The following is a 23,218-nucleotide window of genomic DNA, read 5'->3' as shown; positions in this document are numbered from 1 at the left end:
TCTCTCTCTCTCTGTGTCTCTCTCTTTCTCTCTCTCTCTCTCTCTCTCTCATACACACACTTTCTCATTTCGACATAAAGATTGCTGTGTGATACAACATTGGAGTAATCAATCAGATATTGTTGCTAAGCTGACATTGTCAGTCAAGCACTACAACATCCCAGTCATTTGTCTTACAGCACTCATGAACGCACACACACAAATGCACACATGCACACACACACACACACACACACACACACACACACACACACACAAAAATAACTCTTGTGCTTCAGCTTCTTTTTGGTGCCAAAATGAATTAATTGATGCATATTGTAAAGATAATATGATAATAATAGAATCGATTTTACATACAGCTTGGCGAGTAAAAGAACCCTAAGGCAAAATATGATTATTAATAGGACTTGAATATCTACTCCATTCTTCTCTTTGGGAGCAAACCTCTTTGTTCGTTATTAGAGAATGTTTTTTCCTCCTACCAATCAATTTGAGTAGGTCACTAGTGTCTACCACTACCCCCCAGGTGGTTTGCTTTCTACCACAGTCTTTCAAATGGGGAACCGGATGGCACACTTGTTCTATAATATTCCATTAAATTAGAAGCTCATGTTTTTTTTATTTTTTAGACAGCCGCACACACATGCAACTGCGTGTGGACACGCAAACACACGCACCCGCACAAGCACACACACACACCTTATCACCTCACTGATACGTCTACAGAAGACCGAGGTGTAACGTGCTTTACTCCTGTCGAGACAGGAAATGGTTTCCTAGCTGGCTTTGTCCTCTAAAGGTTTGTCATTAGCCCAGGCAGCCAATCAAGATACAGCTGCAGGTGCTGTCTGCCTTTGTGACCACTAACGAGGCATACGAGACCGGGAGGTGGCTGCCGACCGCATGACGCTTACATGAGCCGCGTAGGGGGACAGCTGGGTGTTCATTTTCTCTCTCTGCGCCCTGCTTGTATATCTAGTCTTCCAGAAGCTCCAGTGTTGTGTAATAATGAGACATTCTTACACATACCGGAAACTGCTTCTCTGGAAGAAAATGGCTCCCATTTTCATGAAGCTTAAGTTGCTATTTGAATGCCTTGGCGTTACTATAGCTTTTGTGTTTATGTTTCGTAAATTTGATGACTCATGTACAGCTTCACAGAAAGTATTCTGGAGTACATCAGGGAATGTTCACATCCAGCCTACTTTCTTTCCCATCAGTTACACTATTATCCTGACTTTAAACGCTGTGAAGCACATTTACCCATTTAAAGACATTTCCATGCTAAGATTCCTCTTTCTCTCCTCTCTCTCTCCTCTCTCCTCTCTCTCCTCTCTCTCCAGCTGGAACTACGTATATATTTGGGCGTGACGGCGGTCTGATCACGTATACATGGCCTCCCAATGACAGGCCCAGCACGCGGGCAGACAGGCTGGCCATAGGCTTCAGCACACAGCTGAAAGATGCTGTTCTGGTGAGGGTGGATAGCTCCTCTGGCCTTGGAGACTACCTGAAGCTACACATTGTAAGTCACTGAGTCTACTATGTTCTACTCATCCTCTATTCTGCTCTAGTCCTACTGATGCTCTACTATATTTTATTCTATTCTATTCTACTTTAATCTACTCTACTCTACTCGACTCTATTCTACTTTACTGCTCTACTCTACTTTACTTTACTCTAGTCTACTCTACTCTACTTTACTGTTCTACTCTACTTTACTCTATACTACTCCTCTACTTTACTTTATTCTGCTTTACTCTACTCTACTTTACTGTTCTAATCTACTTTACTCTATACTACTCTACTCTACTTTACTTTATTCTGCTTTACTCTACTCTACTTTACTGTTCTACTCTACTTTACTCTATACTACTCTACTCTACTTTACTTTATTCTGCTTTACTCTAATCTACTTTACTCTACTCTAGTTTAGTTGACTATTCTACTTTACTGCTCTACTCTACTTTACTCTATTCTACTTTACTATATTCTACTCTACTCTTTTCTACTTTACTCTATTCTACATGACTCTATTCTACATTACTCTACTCTACTATATTATGCTCTACTCTACTCTACTTGACTCTACTTGACTCTACTTGACTCTACTCTACTATATTAAGCTTTACTCTGCTCTGTTCTACTCTACTTTACTTTATTATTATATTATATTCTACTCTACTTTACTCTATTCTACTTTATTCTACTCTCCTTTACTCTATTCTACTATATTCTACTCAACTCTAATCTACTCGACTTTACTCTACTCTACTCTAATTACTCTACTTTACTTTACTCTACTTTACTCTTTTATACTTTATTCTACTCTACTCTAATTACTCTACTTTACTTTACTCTACTTTACTCTTTTATACTTTATTCTACTCTAATTACTCTACTTTACTTTACTCTACTTTACTCTTTTCTACTCTATTCTATTCTACTCTACTTTACTCTATTCTACTTTATTCTACTCTCCTTTCCTCTACTCTATAAATACTCTATTATATTCTACTCTATTCTACTTTATTCTATTCTACTCTATTCTACTCTACTCTTTTCTACTTTACTCTATTCTACATGACTCTATTCTACATTACTCTACTCTACTATATTATGCTCTACTCTACTCTATTCTACTCTACTTGACTCTACTTGACTCTACTCTACTATATTAAGCTTTACTCTGCTCTGTTCTACTCTACTTTACTTTATTATTATATTATATTCTACTCTACTTTACTCTATTCTATTTTATTCTACTCTACTCTATTCGACTTTACTCTATTCTACTTTACTCTATTCAACCTCACTTGTTTATATATTATATCACGATACACACACACACACACATACACACACACACACACACACACACACACACACACACACACACACACACACACACACACACACACATGTACCATGATGGTGATACAGATGATGTGATGGTGATGATGATGATGGTGATGACGGTGATGATGATGTTGATGATGATGATGACGATCATGTCAAGGACAACTACACCAAACAAAAAGATGAGGTAAAGGTTCTACAGCAAAGTAACATCACCACGGCCTGATAATATTAATCCGTCGTTTAATGATGACGGCAAATGAATACAGACACGTCGGTGTGGCTTCACACTAGTAGCCCTGGGAACAGTTTGTTTGCCATTCGACAGGCGTCAAATCCCTGCTGCTCTGGTACTAACAAGATGTTGCTTCCCGCCTCCCTCCCCTGATCTGGTCCACGTGTTGTGAGCTGTAAGTACAGAGAGCCTAGTCAGAGACAACACAGTAATGGGGGTTGTTTTATACAGCTCTGACCTGCCCTGTAATTCTACTGCCTTCTGCCTCCCTGACCCACCCTCCTCCACCAACCACCCACCCACTCCCTCAGAATACTGATAGATGCAGGCAGAGAGTGAGCACAGGCACACATGCTGCTTGTGCGCACGCACACACACACACACACGTCAGATGGACGTGCACACAAACACACACCACTACTACAACTGCAAACATACACATACACATTCTGTACATAGGCAATAAACTTGAATGTAGCTTGCCACTGCCCACATACTGTACACTTTAACATGCAGTAACACATCAATCAGTCCTCAGGACACACAGCAGTGGTCACATACACACACACACACCAGGTGATTCTGGGACTAAGGCATGGAACATTAAACTAACGACAGGGAAGAACAGGACCGTTTGAAAGAATAACAGCACACTTACAAACACGCACCACACCATCTGACGTCACAGTGTGTTATTACACACACACTATGTTATCTGACATTACAGCGTCTTAACACAGGGACTGGATGGAGCTCTGGCTGGGAGGGGAAGGGACACTTACAATAGATAGATAAAATAACTGTACTCTCCTACACGCTAACACAGACCAACTCATCCAAGCACTCCCACATACCAACATGAATCCATACAGCCCCACACACACGCAAACACAACCCCATGGACTCCTACATAAAATGACAGTGAACTCATGGACACCTTTCATATGTAAAATAAATGCGTTATCTTACATCTTGCTGAAACGCACACACACAAACACACACACACCTGCTCCACCCCCACACCTCACACACACCCTTACATGCTCACTCACCCCCCAACCCCCAACGGACTTGGAGTACCTAGCAGCAAAGCTAAGAGTTAATGACTTCAACAGAGGCTTGGCTAAATGTGTATCTGTGCTGCAGCTGGTGCTCTCTGATTAGACTTAAGGCTGACTTCCAAATGGCACCGTATTTCTTATACAGTGCACTACTGTTGTCCAGAGCGCCGGTCAAAAGTAGTGCACTTAATAGGGAATCTGATGCCATTTGGGTCTCAGCCTAGGATGCTGGAGCACATATCACACGCAGGCACAGCAACATATTTGCACCTCATATTAATGCGCCCCTTTGTCGCTCTCTAGGGCCCCCTGGAGCAGGATCCGGGAACCCTGGAGTCAGGGGGAGGGAAGGAGGGAGAGCCTCATATGGTGTGAGGCAGCAGGGGGAGGGAAGTCATACGGCTCTGCTAGTAGCAGACGCGTGCACCTTGCTCTGTGTGTGTGTGCGTGTGTGTGTGTGTGTGTCTGTGCTCCCTCCGTGAGCGCTGCTGTGACTCCGAGAGCACTTACAGTGAGGAAATGATGATAGGCATGTTATTACTGCAGCGAGGGCACTGGGCTGTGAAACTCATCCTCCTCTCTCTCCTTTGGTGTGTGTGTGTGTGTTTGTGTATGTGTGCGTGTGTTTGTGTGTCATCCTCCCTCTTCTTTCCTCCCCTCGCATCAGCAGCCGCTCTCAATGCTCCTCCTGGTTTTACATTTACTTATTTATTACATGTTCATTTGAGGGGCTTTGTTAAACGTTGCAGAGAGAGAGAGATAGAGGAGAGAGGAAGAGAGAGGGGGAGAGCGAGAGAGACAGAGAGTCAGCTTGGAACTGATCTGGGACGAGGCTAACCATTTCCTGTATTCTTTGAAAGACCATTGTTTTATATTGCATGGAATCTACCCATGATTTTCTCATGTCATTTCCAGTGAAACCCAAAGTCAACCACAGCAAACTTTAACATTCATGCCATATTTTATGACCTTCATTTTCAATGGCGTCCCCATATGCCCATGACCAGAGCTGTGACTAGCTTATAACGTCTTAGGAGGAGTGTATGGTCTGTGAGAGATAGGATTAAACCAGATATGAGTATTTACTCCCCTTCTTCCCTCCTCTCATCCTTCCATCCATCCCTCTAATCTGCAGCTCCCATTTGTGAATGATAGAATGGAAAAAAAGAGCGATAGAAACCCACTGGGGCTTGAAGGATGGAATGACACACGCACGCAAACATTCTCTCTCTCTCTCTCTCTCTCTCTCTCTCTCTCTGTTATATGGGTAGTATTCATGTAAATGCACCTCCTAGGAATAGTGATTCTTCGCCCCCGGCCCTCTCCTCTCTATCTAACCTCTTAGACCCTTTTCAGACTACGTCAGATTCTCTTGAGGTTTAGTGAGAATGCCGTCGGCTATACTTTTTTAAATAATGTGAACTTGCAAACTTAGTACATCTCTAGCGCTACCTCCGTAGGTGGCGTACGACATTCGCCCGACAGTTGTCCCCCTCCGAGCAGGGCAGTGTGAACAGAATTGTCTCGTTCAGCCCCGAACTCCAGCAGTATAAATGGTAATAGCAGAGCAATGATTTTGAAATAGCTGAAATGTATAGACATTTTATTAAAATGTGAGACTTGTTTTATTGAGTTTTTACCTGAAATTGTAGTAGCAGTCTGTTACATTCTGAAGTTGCCAGCTGCTCTGTACCACTTAAACCGATGAAAGCCCATCCCCACCACCAAAAGAAAAGTACAATGTCGATAGTAGATCATACAGAAAGAATATATATACAGTGCCTTGCGAAAGTATTCGGCCCCCTTGAACTTTGCGACCTTTTGCCACATTTCAGGCTTCAAACATAAAGATATAAAACTGTATTTTTTTGTGAAGAATCAACAACAAGTGGGACACAATCATGAAGTGGAACGACATTTATTGGATATTTCAAACTTTTTTAACAAATCAAAAACTGAAAAATTGGGAGTGCAAAATTATTCAGCCCCTTTACTTTCAGTGCAGCAAACTCTCTCCAGAAGTTCAGTGAGGATCTCTGAATGATCCAATGTTGACCTAAATGACTAATGATGATAAATACAATCCACCTGTGTGTAATCAAGTCTCCGTATAAATGCACCTGCACTGTGATAGTCTCAGAGGTCCGTTAAAAGCGCAGAGAGCATCATGAAGAACAAGGAACACACCAGGCAGGTCCGAGATACTTTTGTGAAGAAGTTTAAAGCCGGATTTGGATACAAAAAGATTTCCCAAGCTTTAAACATCAAGGAGCACTGTGCAAGCGATAATATTGAAATGGAAGGAGTATCAGACCACTGCAAATCTACCAAGACCTGGCCGTCCCTCTAAACTTTCAGCTCATACAAGGAGACTGATCAGAGATGCAGCCAAGAGGCCCATGATCACTCTGGATGAACTGCAGAGATCTACAGCTGAGGTGGGAGACTCTGTCCATAGTACAACAATCAGTCATATATTGCACAAATCTGGCCTTTATGGAAGAGTGGCAAGAAGAAAGCCATTTCTTAAAGATATCCATAAAAAGTGTTGTTTAAAGTTTGCCACAAGCCACCTGGGAGACACACCAAACATGTGGAAGAAGGTGCTCTGGTCAGATGAAACCAAAATTGAACTTTTTGGCAACAATGCAAAACGTTATGTTTGGCGTAAAAGCAACACAGCTCATCACCCTGAACACCCATCCCCACTGTCAAACATGGTGGTGGCAGCATCATGGTTTGGGCCTGCTTTTCTTCAGCAGGGACAGGGAAGATGGTTCAAATTGATGGGAAGATGGATGGAGCCAAATACAGGACCATTCTGGAAGAAAACCTGATGGAGTCTGCAAAAGACCTGAGACTGGGACGGAGATTTGTCTTCCAACAAGACAATGATCCAAAACATAAAGCAAAATCTACAATGGAATGGTTCAAAAATAAACATATCCAGGTGTTAGAATGGCCAAGTCTAAGTCCAGACCTGAATCCAATCGAGAATCTGTGGAAAGAACTGAAAACTGCTGTTCACAAATGCTCTCCATCCAACCTCACTGAGCTCGAGCTGTTTTGCAAGGAGGAATGGGAAAAAATGTCAGTCTCTCGATGTGCAAAACTGATAGAGACATACCCCAAGCGACTTACAGCTGTAATCGCAGCAAAAGGTGGCGCTACAAAGTATTAACTTAAGGGGGCTGAATAATTTTGCACGCCCAATTTTTAAGTTTTTGATTTGTTAAAAAAGTTTGAAATATCCAATAAATGTCGTTCCACTTCATGATTGTGTCCCACTTGTTGTTGATTCTTCACAAAAAAATACAGTTTTATATCTTTATGTTTGAAGCCTGAAATGTGGCAAAAGGTCGCAAAGTTCAAGGGGGCCGAATACTTTCGCAAGGCACTGTATGTTTTAAGTTTTAACATGGCACCACAGGTCCCAGAGCTGTTCCTGATCTGGTAGGCTAACCTAACCAGCTCAGCTGGGGAAAAAACACTTTTATATGTGCACTAATGGGACCAGATAATTTTTCTAATGAGGTCATATGGCTTTTAAAAAATGGATAGACTGCTTGCCCTAGGGAGGATGAAAACATTACAACCCTGTCAAACTGCAGCAACCTTTTACTTGTTCATATTAATTATATTTTAAAACTAACAGGGATTGTTCTTTACACAGACCAAGACAACAACTGTGATTGGACAATATAACGAATAACAGGGCTCAGCTTGCTATATGCGGGGTTGCATCTGTAGTTAAAGTTATTCATACAGAATGTCATCACTATTGTGTTGATTGATTCATTCCAGGGAATCATTTTGGATTTAAAAGGCCTAGGTAGCCATCCGGGGTTTGAATGTAAAGCACATGTTATCAGAAGGGATGTAGGCTACCTGCAGCTGTGGTTGCTAAAGGCCGAAGTTGATCAGACTGAAGCACAGGCTCATTTAGCATGAGTTGACATATCATGAGGCATTTCAATGTATGCATTTTTTGGGGGGTGGCAGATATGGGCTTCCTTATAAAACAGCTCGTTGCTTGTCACTTCTCCCCAGCTAATTCACTTATATTACACCCATGTTTTCAGGCGCAATTAGCTTTTACCACATGGAGGGCAAATCATTTGTATATTGATACAAATGAAGCCTGACTTGTTGTAACGTTGTTAGGCAGGCCTACTGTGCTTTTATATTCGTAAAACTTAATGTACATATTACACTACATGGCCAAAAGCATGTGGACACCTGGTCGTTGAACATCTCATTCCAAAATCATGGGCATTAAAATGGAGTTGGTCCCCCCTTTGCTGCTATAACAGCCTCCACTCTTCTGGGAAGGCTTCCCGCTAGATGTTGGAACATTGCTGGAGGGACTTGCTTCCATTCAGCCACAAGAGCATTCGTGAGGTGGGGCACTGATTTTGGGCGATTAGGCCTGGCTCGCAGCCTGCGTTCCAATTCATCCCAAAGGTGTTCATCTAGAATGTCATTGTATGCTCTCCCGAACCATGAAAAACAGCCCCAGACCATTATTCCTCCTCCAACAAACTTTACAGTTGACACTATGCGTTGGGCTGGGTAACGTTCTCCAGGCATCCGCAAACCCAGATTAGTTTGTCAGACTGCCAGATGGTGAAGAGGGATTAATCATTCCAGGGAACTTGTTTTCACTGCTCCAGAGTCCAATGGTGGTGAGCTTTACACAACTCCAGCTGACACTTGACATTGCACCTCGTGATCTTAAGCTTGTGTGTAGCTGCTCGGCTATGGAAACCCATTTCTTGATGCTTCCGACTAACAGTTTTTGTGCCGATGTTGCTTCCAGAGGCAGTTTGGAACTTGGTAGTGGTTGTTGCACTTCCAGCAGCATACCACCCTGCATCCCACTGCTGGCTTGCTTCTGAAGCTAATCATGGTTGGTCCATGGTCAGTCCCTGGATGGGAGACCAGATGCTGCTGGAAGTTGTGTTGGAGGGCCAGTAGGAGGCACCCTTTCCTCTGGTTTAAAAAATATCAAATTCCCCAGGGCAGTGATTGGGGACATTGCCCTGTGTAGGGTGCCGTCTTTGGATGGGGTGTTAAACGGGTGTCCTGACTCTCTGTGGTACTAAAGTACTTATTGTAAGAGTAGCACCACTACTCTTACAATAAGTACTTTAGTACCACAGAGAGTCAGGACACCTGTTTAACACCCCATCCAAAGTCCTGGCTAAACACCCAATCTGACCCTCATACCATCATGGCCACCAAATCATCCCCAGCGTACAATTGGCTCATTCATCTCCTCTCCCCTGTAACTATTCCCCAGGTTGTTGCTGTAAATTAGAATTTGTGCTCAGTTAACTTACCTGCTAAAATAAAAAATCTATTAAAAAAAAAGTTGCAACCGAGGACAGAAGATTTTTACATGCTACGCGCTTCAGCACCTGGCGGTCCCATTCTGTGAGCTTGTGTGGCCTCCCACTTCGTGGATGACCCCTTGTTGCTCCTAGACATTTCCACTTCACAATAACAGCACTTACAGTTGACCGGAGCAGCTCTAGCAGGGCAAACATTGGACAAACTGACTTGGTGGAAAGGTGGCATCCTATGTCGGTGCCACGTTGAAAGTCACTGAGCTCTTCAATAATACCATTCTACTGCCAATGTTTGCTATGGAGGTTGAATGGCTGTGTGCTCGAATTTATACACCTGTCAGCAACGGGTGTGGCTGAAATAGCCAAATCCACTCATTTGAAGGGTGTGTCCACATACCTTTTTATATACAGTGTACGGAAATTGAAACTACATTTGTCAATGAGAAAAGCCCCTTAGAGAAAAGGGTTCCAGAAGAGATATTCAGGTGTACACATAGGAGGACATTGTACAATGATTCAGGGATTACTGGACCATCTATTAAATGACAATACATTGCCTTTAGGGTTATTACACTGTAGCTGAGATCTAAAGGGATTGATCCCTGATTATGATATTTTCTCCTTTTCAACTATCATAGTGTTATTGCCATAGCTGAGGGACGTGTAAGAGACTGAATCCATATGAAATATCATTACCCTACACATTTGTTTTGATACAACGTTTATTTATTCAGTTGCAAGATAACAGCACACACAAAAACACACTTGCTAACATGACACATATCTACACTAATGATGGTGTTCTCATTTTTCAACAATGCCGTTCTTTTGCATCCACTTGTTTTGAGGTGAGGCATATTCATGTTATTCATGAGTGTATGTAGTAACACACGTCCCTTCATAATCTTGAGATTTGTCTCAACAAGGCAGGCATTATGCCTTGGCTAATGTAAGCATCATCTCCGTAAAATGTATTGCATTGTAGCTGAAAATGAAATCCAGGCGTACTATGACATTATGCAGATTGTGCTAAACATGGAATTACGTCTTCAGGAAAAACCGGAACAACGTTTTTTCTCCAAACGCCTGCCACCGTCGCCGTGGCAATTAAATACCTATACGTCAAGGACCCATTGATATTAATTTACAAAGCAGCCAGCTGATGTTTTGAAATTCAGAGATATAAGGTTCCGAAAGGCATTGTTTACATGCATGTAAACCAATGCATAATGTGGTGTGCTAAATTTGATGTAGTCTGCGCCATTGAACTATAATGCTCAGAATGAATCAAGGCCTTCCGACGACGTCAATTTGAATGGCTGATATGGCATTGTTATGCATTCTTTTTTAATGGTCAGTGCACTGTTGGGGATACAAGTACAAATAGATTGGGAATGTCTCATTTGAATCTCAATCTCAGTCAGACAGGTAGTGGAAATCCATCTGCTAGACCAGTTGTTTTGCTTTATGAGAGGCAGTGTTGCTGCTGATTATTAGGTTTTTTCAGTGTTGAGCTGTGCTGCTCTGCGGTGGGACTCCAGGGGGCCACAGGAGCTTGTTTTCTGCCGTCTCTCCCCCCACTCTCTCTCTCCCTCTCGTTATATCTATCTCTCTCTGTATCTCTCTCTCTCTCTGCATGGGTGTTGGGGTGGGCAGTCGTTCTACCATTGCGTTTCTGTGTGCTTTTTTCCCCATACTCTAATTGCGAGCGTCTCTTCAAAACAAGCGTTGTAGGCACTCTTGGGCTAAGGAGGACAGCGGCGGGCTGGCTAGCTCAAGCTGTGAAGTTAATATATTCTGGCGAGGAGCGAAGAGGATGGCAGGGAAATAATGACTTTCCTACTGGAGTGATGCAGGCGATGCTCCCGTCGGTCTCACTGCAGCCGGCTGCGCTGTGCCTGTGATTGACTACACCTTTAATATTGTTATTTCCTCTCCTCTTCTCCTCCCCTCTTTATTCATACAAACCACCCTGTCTTTCTGACTTGGGAAAGATAGATGTGGTGTGTTGACGTAAGGGGGTTATTGTAGGATTAGTGTGCCAGGGTAGGGCTGTCACAGGTTGTTCCTAGGTCTATAGGGAGGGGATGGGAGGAGGTGGTTGAGAGCTTGGCTACAGGTCTGTGTTCCTGTGTAGGTCTGTAGGGAGGGGAGGGGGTTAGTGGTTGGTGAGGCAGGCCCAGTCATAAATGTTCTTATAGGTCTAGAGGGAGGGGAGGGGCTGGTCCAGGCTGTTCCTATAGGTCTAGAGGGAGGGTATAGGTTGGTCATAGCCATACAGCTGTTGTTGTAGGTCTTAGATGTTGTTGAGGACCTTTGTGACAGCAGACTCCCATCTCAGGACCCGGTTGACATGAAAGCAACAGGGATAGACGTGGGTATATCATTGTGTGCATAGCGTGCCAATGTTGTGCTGGTCCAAGGTGTTCCTAGGTCTCTGGGGATGTGGGCTGGGATGTGAGGAGGTTGCTGGTTGGTTGCTGAGAAAATGAGTCCCCGGGCAGGTGTTTTAATGGGACTATGGGGGATAGGATAGCGTGCCATGAACTGTCTCCTCCAGAGGCCTGGTCCAGCTGTCTCATCTGTGAAGTCTCAATACTTTGGTTAATGTTGGCTTATCACGCACACCATACACACTTACAAACACTTATAAACACAGACACCAACAGGTGAAAACCCATCTTTCTTGGTTTAACCTACTTCACACTGTTTATTTATTTTCTAAAGTAATCTAAGTTAATAATTGGCATGGTGTATCCATGGTGTAACTTTCCAGATAAGAGTCTTTTCACTTGTTGTTTTAGCTGTCAGCAGTCTCAGCACATTTACGGTGTTTGCTGGTATGTTCCCAATATTCTCTCACTTCTGATCACTGTACCAGCCGTTGCCATGGTAACAATCTAAATCTCCTCTCCAAATGTGGTTTATATGTCATGTTGTTGGTGATACGATTACACACTCATATCAGATGATGAACCTTTCAGTCGAAAGGCTAGCAACACATACTGCTATAGATGATTTCTGATTAACATTATTGCAAACAGATGTTCAACCAGAGCTTGACTTGGGCCTCAAATGTTCTACTGCTTGAGCACTCGTTCCTCTTGTAGAGTATTAGCTCAAAAGTATTACGGAGCTCCTGCGCCTAAATATAAACAGTACCGGCACCCAAAATGTATTGTGTTGTGTTATCTGTGTTCTCCTACTCATTCACTTCCTACTCACTCTGCGTCTCCCAGTGAACCCACAGAACCACAGAATACATAAAAGGCCAAACGGAACAAAGACGATGAGTAGCGGAAAAGTTATGAGGGAGGAAGATAGAGATTTGAAGGCCGACAAGTTGGAAGTTCTTTAACACTTTGTATTCACTTCTTTGTTCACCCATAAAGGCATGCAGAAGCACAAACTCACGAACATGAAGACACACACATGCAAAAAGACTCACACACACACACGCACGCACGCTCACACACACACACACACACACACACACTCACACACATACACACATATACACACACTTCACCCCCTTCTGGTGAATTGCAGTCTTTTGTTTTTTTAATGAGCAGTAGTCAGGAATACGAAGCGAACACCTACACAATCCACCCATTCATCCATCTCTTCCAGTGATCTGTCATCGCTTGGTTCAGCCTGACATCAGTCACATCATGCATATCACATCTTCAGTTCCCTGGTCTTCTGATATGATGTTTGAGCAGCTACAGCTGTGACTGTCTAACGCATCAGTTTATGTGGCAGAGAAGGATCTTAATGCGCTAGATTTGAAGGATTATGGAAGGAATGGAAGGAGGTGGGTGGATTTCTGAGTTACTAACTCACAGTATTTTTCATTCTCTAAACTTGCCTCTCTGCAACTATTTTAGTATTTTGTCTGTGAGAGAGTAGGCGGTATTACAAAACTATAAAACATCTACTTTATAACTCTATATTTTCCCCAGGCCATTGAAAATGTGAGTGATTAGGGTTGTGGATAATGCATGTCTTTATGCAAAGTGGTTATCCAGCATACAGAGACTCATTCACTCTTTAATTGTAATGTATTCAGATTCACAACCAGGTGCCAACCCCCCATTCCCTTCTGCTAAGGCTAAGCATCATTCATTCAGTGTGAGTAGTGGTAGGAATCAGTGTGGCAGTGTCAACTAAAAACTAAAAGATATTTACTTGAAACATTGGAAAGAACTAATCAAAAAACAGAGCAAACTAGAATGCTATTTGGCCTAAACAGAGAGTACACGGTGGCAGAATACCAGACCACTGTGACTGACCCAAAATTAAGGAAAGCTTTGTACACACTCAGTGAGCATAGCCTTACTATTGAGATAGGCCACCGTAGGCAGACCTGGCCCTGGGGACAAGACAGGCTATGTGCCCACTGCCAACAAAATGTGGAGGAAACTGAGCTGCACTTGCTAACCTCCTGCCAAATGTATGACCATATTGGAGAAACATACATCCCTCAGATTACACAGACCCACAGATAAACTCCCATATCTATGTGCCATCATAGCAGAAAGACTTGTGACCTGCTGCCACAAGAAAAGAGCAACCAGGGAAGCACAAAAACTAACTATATTCAGCTGTCAATTTATTTTATCTTTCGTACAATTTGCACGTTGGGCCTCCCGAGTGGCACAGTGGTGCAAGGCACTGCATCGCAGTGCTAGAGGCATCACTCAAATCAAATCAAATCAAATCACTACAGACCCAAGTTCGATCCTGGGCTGTATCACAACCGGCCGTGATCAGGATTCCAAATTCCCACCGGTCTAATGCCCATCGCTCGTGTTTCTTGGAAGAAAGTCTCTTCTTATTATCGGTGTCCTTTAGTAGTGGTGTCTTTGCAGCAATTCGACCATGAAGGCCTGAATCAGTCTCCTCTGAACAGTTGATGTTGAGATGTGTCTGTTACTTGAACTCTCTGAAACATTTATTTGGGCTGCAATTTCTGTTGCTGATAACTCTAATAAACTTATCCTCTGTAGCAGAGGTAACTCTGGGTCTTCCATTCCTGTGGCGGTCCTCATTAGAGCCAGTTTCATCATAGCGCTTGATGGTTTCTGCGACTGCACTTGAAGAAACTTTCAAAGTTCTTGAAATGTTCCATATTGACTGTCTTCATGTCTTGTAGTAATGATGGACTGTCTTTTAACTTTGCTTATTGGAGTTGTTCTCGCCATAATATGGACTTGGTATTTTACCAAATATGGCTGTATATCTTCTGTATACCCCCCTGCCTTGTAACAACACAACCGATTGGCTCAAACACATTATGAAGACAATAAATTCTACAAATGAACTATTAACAAGGCATAATTAAAATGTATTCCAGGTGACTACCTCAAGAAGCTGGTTGAGAGAATACCGAGAGTGTGCAAAGCTGTCATCAAGGCAAAGGGTGGCTATTTGAAGAATCTCAAATATAAAATATAATTTGATTTGTTTAACACTTTTTTGGTTACTTCATGATTCCAAAAAGTAACCACAAAACAACAGTCTCAACGTCAACAGTGAAGAGGCAATTCCGGGATGCTGGCCTTCTAGGCAGAGTTCCTCTGTCCAGTGTCTGTGTTATTTTGCCCATCTTCATCTTTTATTTTTATTGGGCAGTCTGAGATACGGCTTTTTCTTTGCAACTCAGCCTAGAAGGTCAGCATCCCGGAGTCACCTCTTCACTGTTGATGTTGAGACTGGTGTTGTGCGGGTACTATTTAATGAAGCTGCCAGTTGAGGACTTGGGAGGCATCTATTTTTCAAACTAGACACTCTAATGTACTCTTCCTCTTTCTCAATTGTGCACCGGGGCCTCCCACTCCTCTTTCTATTTTGGTTAGAGCCAGTTTACGCTGTTCTGTGAAGGGAGTAGCACACAGCGTTGTACGAGATCTTCAGTTTCTTGCCAATTTCTCGCATGGAATAGCCTTCATTTCTCAGGACAAGAATAGACTGATGAGTTTTAGAAGAAAGTCACTTGTTTCTGGCCCTTTTGAGCCTGTTATCGAACAGGCTCATCATAAATCATCATAAATGCTGATGCTCCAGATACTCAACTAGTCTAAAAAGGGCAGTTTTATTGCTTCTTCAATCAGCGCAACAGATTTCAGCTGTGCTAACATAATTGTAAAAGGGTTTTCTAATGATTAATTAGCCTTTTAAAATGATCAACTTGAATTAGCTAACACAACGTGCCATTGGTAATGGGCCTCTGTACGCCTATGTAGATATTCCATTAGAAATCAGCCATTTCCAGCTACAGTAGTCATTTACAACATTAACAATGTCTACACTGCATTTCTGATAAATTTGATGTTATTTTAATGGACAAAAAATGTGTTTTTCTTTCAAAAACAAGGACATTTCTAAGTGACCCCAAACTTTTAAATGGTAGTGTATATATATATATATAGTATTTGAAATGTTTCTATTATTTTGAAACTTTTGTAACTGTAATGTTTACTATTCATTTCTGATTGTTTATTTCACTTTTGTTTATTATCTATTCTACTTGCTTTGGCAATGTAAACATGTTTCCCATGCCAATAAAGCCCCTTTGAATTGAATTGAACTGTAACAGTTAGTGAATGGCCTCGTCCGCCAATGATGTCTTCTTTCTCACAACGAGCCAGAGTACCAGGGCTACATGCGGCAGCCCCTTCATTTGGATGATATACAATACCTGTCCCCAAAGAATAAAGTGTCATCAGCTCCACATTGTGACTGGGCGAGGAGTGCGTAGGAATTACCCTGACTTATCTTTCAATTGCAATAATTTCACCATTTGCTCATGCTCAGACCCGCTACAACGCTAAATGGCTAGAGAGAGAGGTATAGAGGGATGGAAGGATATAAGAGAGAGAGAGAGAGAGAGAGAGAGAGAGAGAGACAGAGACAAATACAGAGAGAGAGAGAGAGAGAGAGAGAGAGGAGGGAGAGAGAGAGAGAGAGAGAGAGAGAGAGAGAGAGAGAGAGACATTCGACAGAGAGATGAGACACTATGTCCATCCTTTTATTGCTATAACAAATCACAGTGGGTGTAACTTGTCGTCTTCAAAGCAATACATCAATAAATGATGGGGCCTTGCCTCCCCTCAAGTGACCGTGGCTAACATTAAGTAAATGTGATTTTATATTATCAATGTTATGCTGTCAAGCCTGTTCATTTTGACTGGGCCACAAGGTTAAGGACAGACACAGACGCTTCTGCCCATATCCCTTTTCTTTAGAGACACATTGATTCTCATTAGCAGTTCCAGCAGCAGAGCAGATCAGAGCCGGGGACCCCTACAGATTAGGAGGATAGCTGCAGCTTCCAAATGATGCTCTGCTAGTGCTAGTTGGGCTGTGGATGCTGTACGGTGGTGCTATAGATAGGGATATGCTTCTCTTAGATCAAAACAATCTTCTTGTACAATTAAAAATGATGTCCCAGAAATGCCAGTAGATCACAATACAGAACATCAGTCTCAGTCTTTCTTCACTTTCCAACCTTGCTCTGATATCCTTTCCTAAATATAGTGTCTCTGTTTATATGGCATGGTTTGTCATGTTCAGTAAAATCTTTGGTGAAAATTCTATTTTTAAAAATGAGAGGATTGTTGTGTGTGAATATGCGTGTGTTTGGTGTGTGTGTTTGTACACTTGAAGATTGCATTGATGCACAGAGAGAAAGGCCAAGACTGTTGACTTCTGACACAGCTGTCTCACCCCCCAGGCTGTGGTAAAAATAGTTCCTCTCTCCATCCCTCCATTACATTGTGTTGAAGGAAGCTCAAATGACTCCATAGATGGAAGGAGGCAATTTTCTCAAGATTATAAAGGAAAATTGTCATTACTGTAGTTATATAGCTCTCATCTCTAGTTACAGAATGCTTTTGCATTGCAACCTTTATTTACATTGACATTTTAATCATTTAGCAGACATTCTTATCCAGAGCCACTTATAGTGCATGCTTTTGAAGATAGCTAAGTGAGACAACAATCTATCACAATCGTAGCAATTCTATTTTTCCTCAGCAAAGTATTTAGTAGGAAAAGACACACATATAAATACAGTGCCAGTCAAAAGTTTCAACACACCTACTCATTCAAGGGTTTTTCTTTATTTTTTACTATTTTCTACTGTGACGTAGAAGTCCGTCACTGGCCGCGGGCAGCATTTGGTTCTTTAACGCACACACATATTCATCACTCCTCCCTGCGCCATTATACCATAAGTTAACAATGTGGGTCGACACACAATTTAACTTCTGTCTTGTCAATGTTCATATTTGAGAGATACAATAATTATTATACTTATCAATGTTGTGGATGAGCGCATTGTTTGTTAAGCTGTCCCATAAGGTAGACGTTGATGGCAGTACTGTTATTTTCTGTTCCGGAATCACTTGTAAATAAACACCTTTGCACAGAAGAACTTTTGCGGTTCCGCCATCTTTTTATTTTTATAGAGGTTAGGTTATCCAGTTTAGCCATCTGGCCTACTCTACGTGACATATGGTGGCAGTGGTGGGATGGCGTACCGCAAATCAGTGAATTCCAACAAGAGAGGTAAAGGAATGCGTACAGGATTGCGTTCTCAGCAACAGCATCAACTGTCAGAAAAGGTACCTGAAGTTGAACCGGGGTGGAATACCATGGAATCGTCTGGTGAAGAAGAGGTCAAGTATGAGAAACTAGGAGCCCGACCGCGGGGCCAAAGACAACCAGAACTGGGTGAGCTGCTGACTGAAGGAGCAGTTGGGGGACCAGAACCACACCCAACCATGGTAACCCTTTTTCAGCAACTTTTCACCTGCCTTGAGAGGAGGGACGAAGACCTCAAGCAGGAGTTACGTGGCCTACGCCAATCTATCCTCACAGCTCCCCACCAGGCGGAACTCGTCAGTGAGAGCCCAAGATTGGGTCTTCCAACACCAGGACGACAAAGGCTCGATGCAGCAGGGACTTCAACTCCACAGCAGGCACCCCAAGCAGTAATGAGGCCAGCACCAGGAGACCAGTCCAGCAGTGTTAACGTCCATCTTCCAGCATTCCTGAGGAAGGAGCCAAAGATGCCCTCATACCAGCAGGGGAGGACATTGAAAACTACCTGCTGAGGTTTGAGCGCATGGCTAAGACGTGGCAGTGGCCTGAGGTAGAGTGGGCCTGCAGGCTTGTCCCATTGCTCACGGGCAAGGCCTTAGAGGCTTACACAGCAATGGATGAGGGGCTGGCCAATGTCTACAAGGGCTTGAAGGAAGCGCTGCTGGTGAAGTTTGACATCTCACCGGAAACCTACCGTCAACGCTTCAGAGCTGCATCAACGCCATCGGGTGAGTCGCCGACAGAGACGTACCACCGCCTCAAGGGTCTCTACCGACGATGGGTTCGACCGGGGAGAAGACACAGGACGAAATCGGGAGGTCATCATCCTCGAGCAACTTCTACAAGTTCTACCACACGACATTCGAACCTGGGTCCGAGAGCACGAGCCCAAGGACGGGCTTATGGCGGCCAAGCTTGCACTGCAGTATCTTAATGCACGTAAAGGGGGCCCACCACAACCTGCAGCACCCGCTCCAAGGAGTCTCAGAGACACAAGGGACATCAGAAACGCCAGAGATGGTGGAGGTAACTCTGGGGGTTATGTGTCTGGGAGGGAGGTAAGGGATCATGCAGTTCGCTCTGATGGGAGGGGTCTGACCTGTTTTTACTGCCGGCAGCAGGGGCACAAAGCTTCAATGTGTCCGCTACGTAAATCCAAGCTCTCAGGTTACTGTTATGTACCCAGAGAGGGGGATGGTGTTCAGAATAGACAGACTCGGGAAGGGTCATGCTTGGTACCTGTAAAAGTGAATGGTAAAAGTCTTACTGCAATGATTGACACCGGCAGTTCCCTGTCATTGATCAGAAAAGGTAATGTACCTGTTAATGACATTGATTATGGTCATCAGACACTGATCCAATGTGTCCATGGTGACCAGTCACAGCAGCCCACAGCTGAGCTCACAGTTGAGATTCAGGGTCAGAAATACCTCCTCAAAGTTGGGGTAATGGAGAAGCTACCTTTTGAGATGATTTTGGGGAGGGATGTGCCTGTACTCTCTGATCTGTTGGGAAGTGTGGGGGTCAGCTATATGAGCAGTCAGTTTGCCAGTCTGATGTTCAGATGGCATGTTCAGTTGTCACTCGTGCCCAGGCCAAAGCTGGTTTACAACCTCTGCCTGACTTGTGTGATAGTCTGTGCGAGGGGGGAACCAAAGGGCCCAGAAAGTCACGCCGCCAGCGGCGTCTTGAGAAGTATGTGGGAACCCCTGTACCTGTTGCTGATGTGTCTGGGTTAGAGGTGCAATGGGATGTTCCACAAAATTTTGCTACACTGCAGAAGTCTGACGCAACCTTGAAATGTTTGTTTGACAAGGCTTTAGCTGGGGACAGTCAATCTTTATGTGGGGGATTTACACAGTAGACAACCACATACTCTACCTTGGGTCAGAGGCAGATAGCAGGAAGTTGGTGGTGCCATCTACCTGTAGACCACTTGTTCTCAACCTTGCACATACAGTTCCATGGGCAGGCCATCTAGGGCAACATAAGACCTATCTTAGGCTAGGCCCCGTTTCTTTTGGCCCTCCATGTATACTGATGTACAAAAATACTGCAAATCATGCCCCACGTGCCAGAAAACCAGTGCTGTCCGTAGGTCTGAACGGGCTCCTCTATGTTCACTGCCAGTTATCTCTACCCCATTCAAGAGAATTGCAATGGACATTGTTGGACCCTTGGAGAAGAGTAGTGCAGGTTACAAGTATATATTGGTGATCTGTGACTATGCCACCCGGTTCCCAGAAGCCTTCCCACTCCGTTCCATAACCACTCCAAAGATAATCAGTGCTCTTGTTCAGCTCTTCTCTCGTGTAGGAATCCCAGATGAAATCCTGACGGACCAAGGGACAAACTTCACCTCGCGACTGATGGTTCAACTCCACCGACAGCTGGGCATTAAAGGCTTGAGGACTACTCCCTACCATCCCCAAACGGATGGGCTCGTAGAGAGATTCAATCAAACGCTCAAGAACATGCTGAGGAAGTTTGTGGCTGACACTGGTAAAGACTGGGATAAGTGGTTACCCTTTCTGCTTTTTGCTTACAGGGAGGTGCCTCAGGCATCGACAGGTTTCTCGCCATTTGAACTCCTCTATGGATGGCCAGTGCAAGGACCACTGGACCTGCTGAAGAAGTGCTGGGAAGGTTCCCCAGTAGCTACCTCAGGACAGGGGATTGTCCAGTATGTCCTCCAGATGCGAGACAGGTTGGAACGGTACCGAGAGGAAGCTAGAGCAAACCTTCAGCAAGCCCAGAAGGCCCAGAAGAGAGGCTATGACCAGCACGCTCGCCACAGAGAGTTTGAGCCAGGACAGAAAGTCCTGCTCCTCCTTCCCTCGTCTACCAGCAAGCTCCTTGCGCAATGGCAAGGACCGTACCTAATCGGGAGGAAGATGGGCCCAGTGACCTACGAGGTGCTGCACCCGGACAAGGGTAAGAAGAAGCAAGCCTACCATGTGAACCTTCTCAAGGCCTGGGAGGAGAAAGAGGAACTCTCCAAAGGAAAGTCCTTTCTGGTCCGCAGAGTAGAAGAGGATGAGTCGGATGGAGTCACAGAGGCATGGAAAGAACGAGCAGAAGTCATACTGGCTCACCTGGAAGAAGACAAGCAAGATGAGCTGAAGCAGCTGTTTGGCAAGTATCCGGCCCTCTTCAGTCAGAGACCAGGAAGAACCAAAGTCCTGGAACACGTCATTCGTTTGAAACCTGGCCAGAACCCTGTCCGCCAGCATCCTTACCGTGTGCCTGAGAGGCTGGTGGTAGCCCTCAAGGAAGAGGTCCACACCATGATAGAGATGGAGGTTGTCGAGCCATCTTCAAGTGAATGGAGCAGCCCTATTGTCATTGTCCCAAAGAAGGATGGCTCTTTGCGCGTCTGCATGGACTTCCGTAAGGTGAATGCCATCTCCCAGTTTGATGCCTATCCCATGCCCCGCATTGACGACTTACTGGAGAGAATAGGTAGAGCTCATTACATCACCACATTGGATCTCTGCAAAGGGTACTGGCAGGTGCCCCTGGATGAACAATCCAAGGCCTACACTGCATTCCGGACGCCAATGGGCCTGTTCCAGTTCAAGGTCATGCCGTTTGGCCTTCATGGGGCCCCTGCGACTTTCCAGAGGCTGATGGACAAGGTCCTCCAGGACTGTGACGATTACTGTGCTGCTTACTTGGACGACGTGGTGATCTACAGCCACTCCTGGGAGGAGCACATACAGCATCTTAGCAGCGTCCTGGGGAAGATCCATGAAGCAGGCCTCACGCTTAACCTCCTGAAGTGTGAGTGGGCGAAACAGGAGACAAAGTACCTGGGTTACCAGCTGGGTAAGGGTGAAGTTCGGCCTCAGGTGGAGAAAGTGGAGTCCATCAGGAATAGCCCTCAACCCAGAACCAAGACACAGGTGAAGTCCTTCCTAGGTCTGGCAGGGTGGTACCGGAGATTCATTCCACAGTTTTCGACCATCGCTGTCCCTCTGACCAACCTCACTTCGAAGGGGGCCAGCAACCCTGTGAAGTGGACTGAGGAGTGTGAGGAAGCCTTCATGACACTGAAAAAACGACTGTGCTCATTCCCTGTTCTCCAGACCCCTGATTTTAAGAAGAGATTTCTCGTGCAGGTGGACGCTTCGGCTGTAGGAATTGGAGCTGTACTGGCCCAAGGGGAGCCAAGAGAAGAGCTTCCTGTGCTGTACCTGAGTCGGAAGCTGTTGCCCAGGGAAACCAGGTATTCTACAATCGAAAAGGAGTGCCTGGCTATAAAGTGGGCCCTAGATAGCCTCCGTTACTACCTTCTTGGGAGGGAATTTGACCTGCACACGGACCACAGAGCACTGACCTGGATCCAGACCATGAAGGACCGGAATTCTCGTGTGACCAGGTGGTATCTGGAGCTCCAGCCCTTCAGGTTCTGTGTCCGTCACAAGGCAGGAAAAGAGAACGTTACTGCGGACTACCTATCAAGGCTCCCGAACATGGTCGCTTCAGGAGAGGAGGAAGGTAATGTGACGTAGAAGTCCGTCACTGGCCGCGGGCAGCATTTGGTTCTTTAACGCACACACATATTCATCACTCCTCCCTGCGCCATTATACCATAAGTTAACAATGTGGGTCGACACACAATTTAACTTCTGTCTTGTCAATGTTCATATTTGAGAGATACAATAATTATTATACTTATCAATGTTGTGGATGAGCGCATTGTTTGTTAAGCTGTCCCATAAGGTAGACGTTGATGGCAGTACTGTTATTTTCTGTTCCGGAATCACTTGTAAATAAACACCTTTGCACAGAAGAACTTTTGCGGTTCCGCCATCTTTTTATTTTTATAGAGGTTAGGTTATCCAGTTTAGCCATCTGGCCTACTCTACGTGACATCTACATTGTAGAATAATAGTGAAGACATCAACACTATGAAAAAACACATATGGAATCATGTAGCACCAAAAAAATATAAACAAATCTAAATGTATTTTATATTTTGTATTCTTCAAAGTAGCCACCCTTTGCCTTGATGACAGCTTTGCACACTCTTGGCATTCTCTCAACCAGCTTCACTTGGATGCTTTTCCAACAGTCTTGAAGGAGTTCCCACATATGCTGAG

At 44.2% G+C, this 23,218-nt stretch overlaps 1 protein-coding gene across 27 annotated transcripts in view; it reads left to right on the top strand.

The window, feature by feature from the left end:
* The window catches only part of nrxn1a (neurexin 1a), a 616,431-nt gene that overhangs the window by 403,016 nt on the left and 190,197 nt on the right, over positions 1-23,218 (top strand). For all 27 annotated transcript variants that reach the window (XM_042306235.1, XM_042306230.1, XM_042306233.1 and 24 more), the window contains one exon: positions 1,344-1,525. In XM_042306235.1, coding sequence (XP_042162169.1) covers positions 1,344-1,525 — 182 coding nt within the window. The remainder of the gene's footprint in view (positions 1-1,343; positions 1,526-23,218) is intronic.

This window comes from Oncorhynchus tshawytscha, linkage group LG25 (assembly GCF_018296145.1).
Source record: "Oncorhynchus tshawytscha isolate Ot180627B linkage group LG25, Otsh_v2.0, whole genome shotgun sequence".
Lineage (NCBI taxonomy): Eukaryota > Metazoa > Chordata > Actinopteri > Salmoniformes > Salmonidae > Oncorhynchus > Oncorhynchus tshawytscha.
This window is presented reverse-complemented; position numbering and strand designations above follow the sequence as displayed.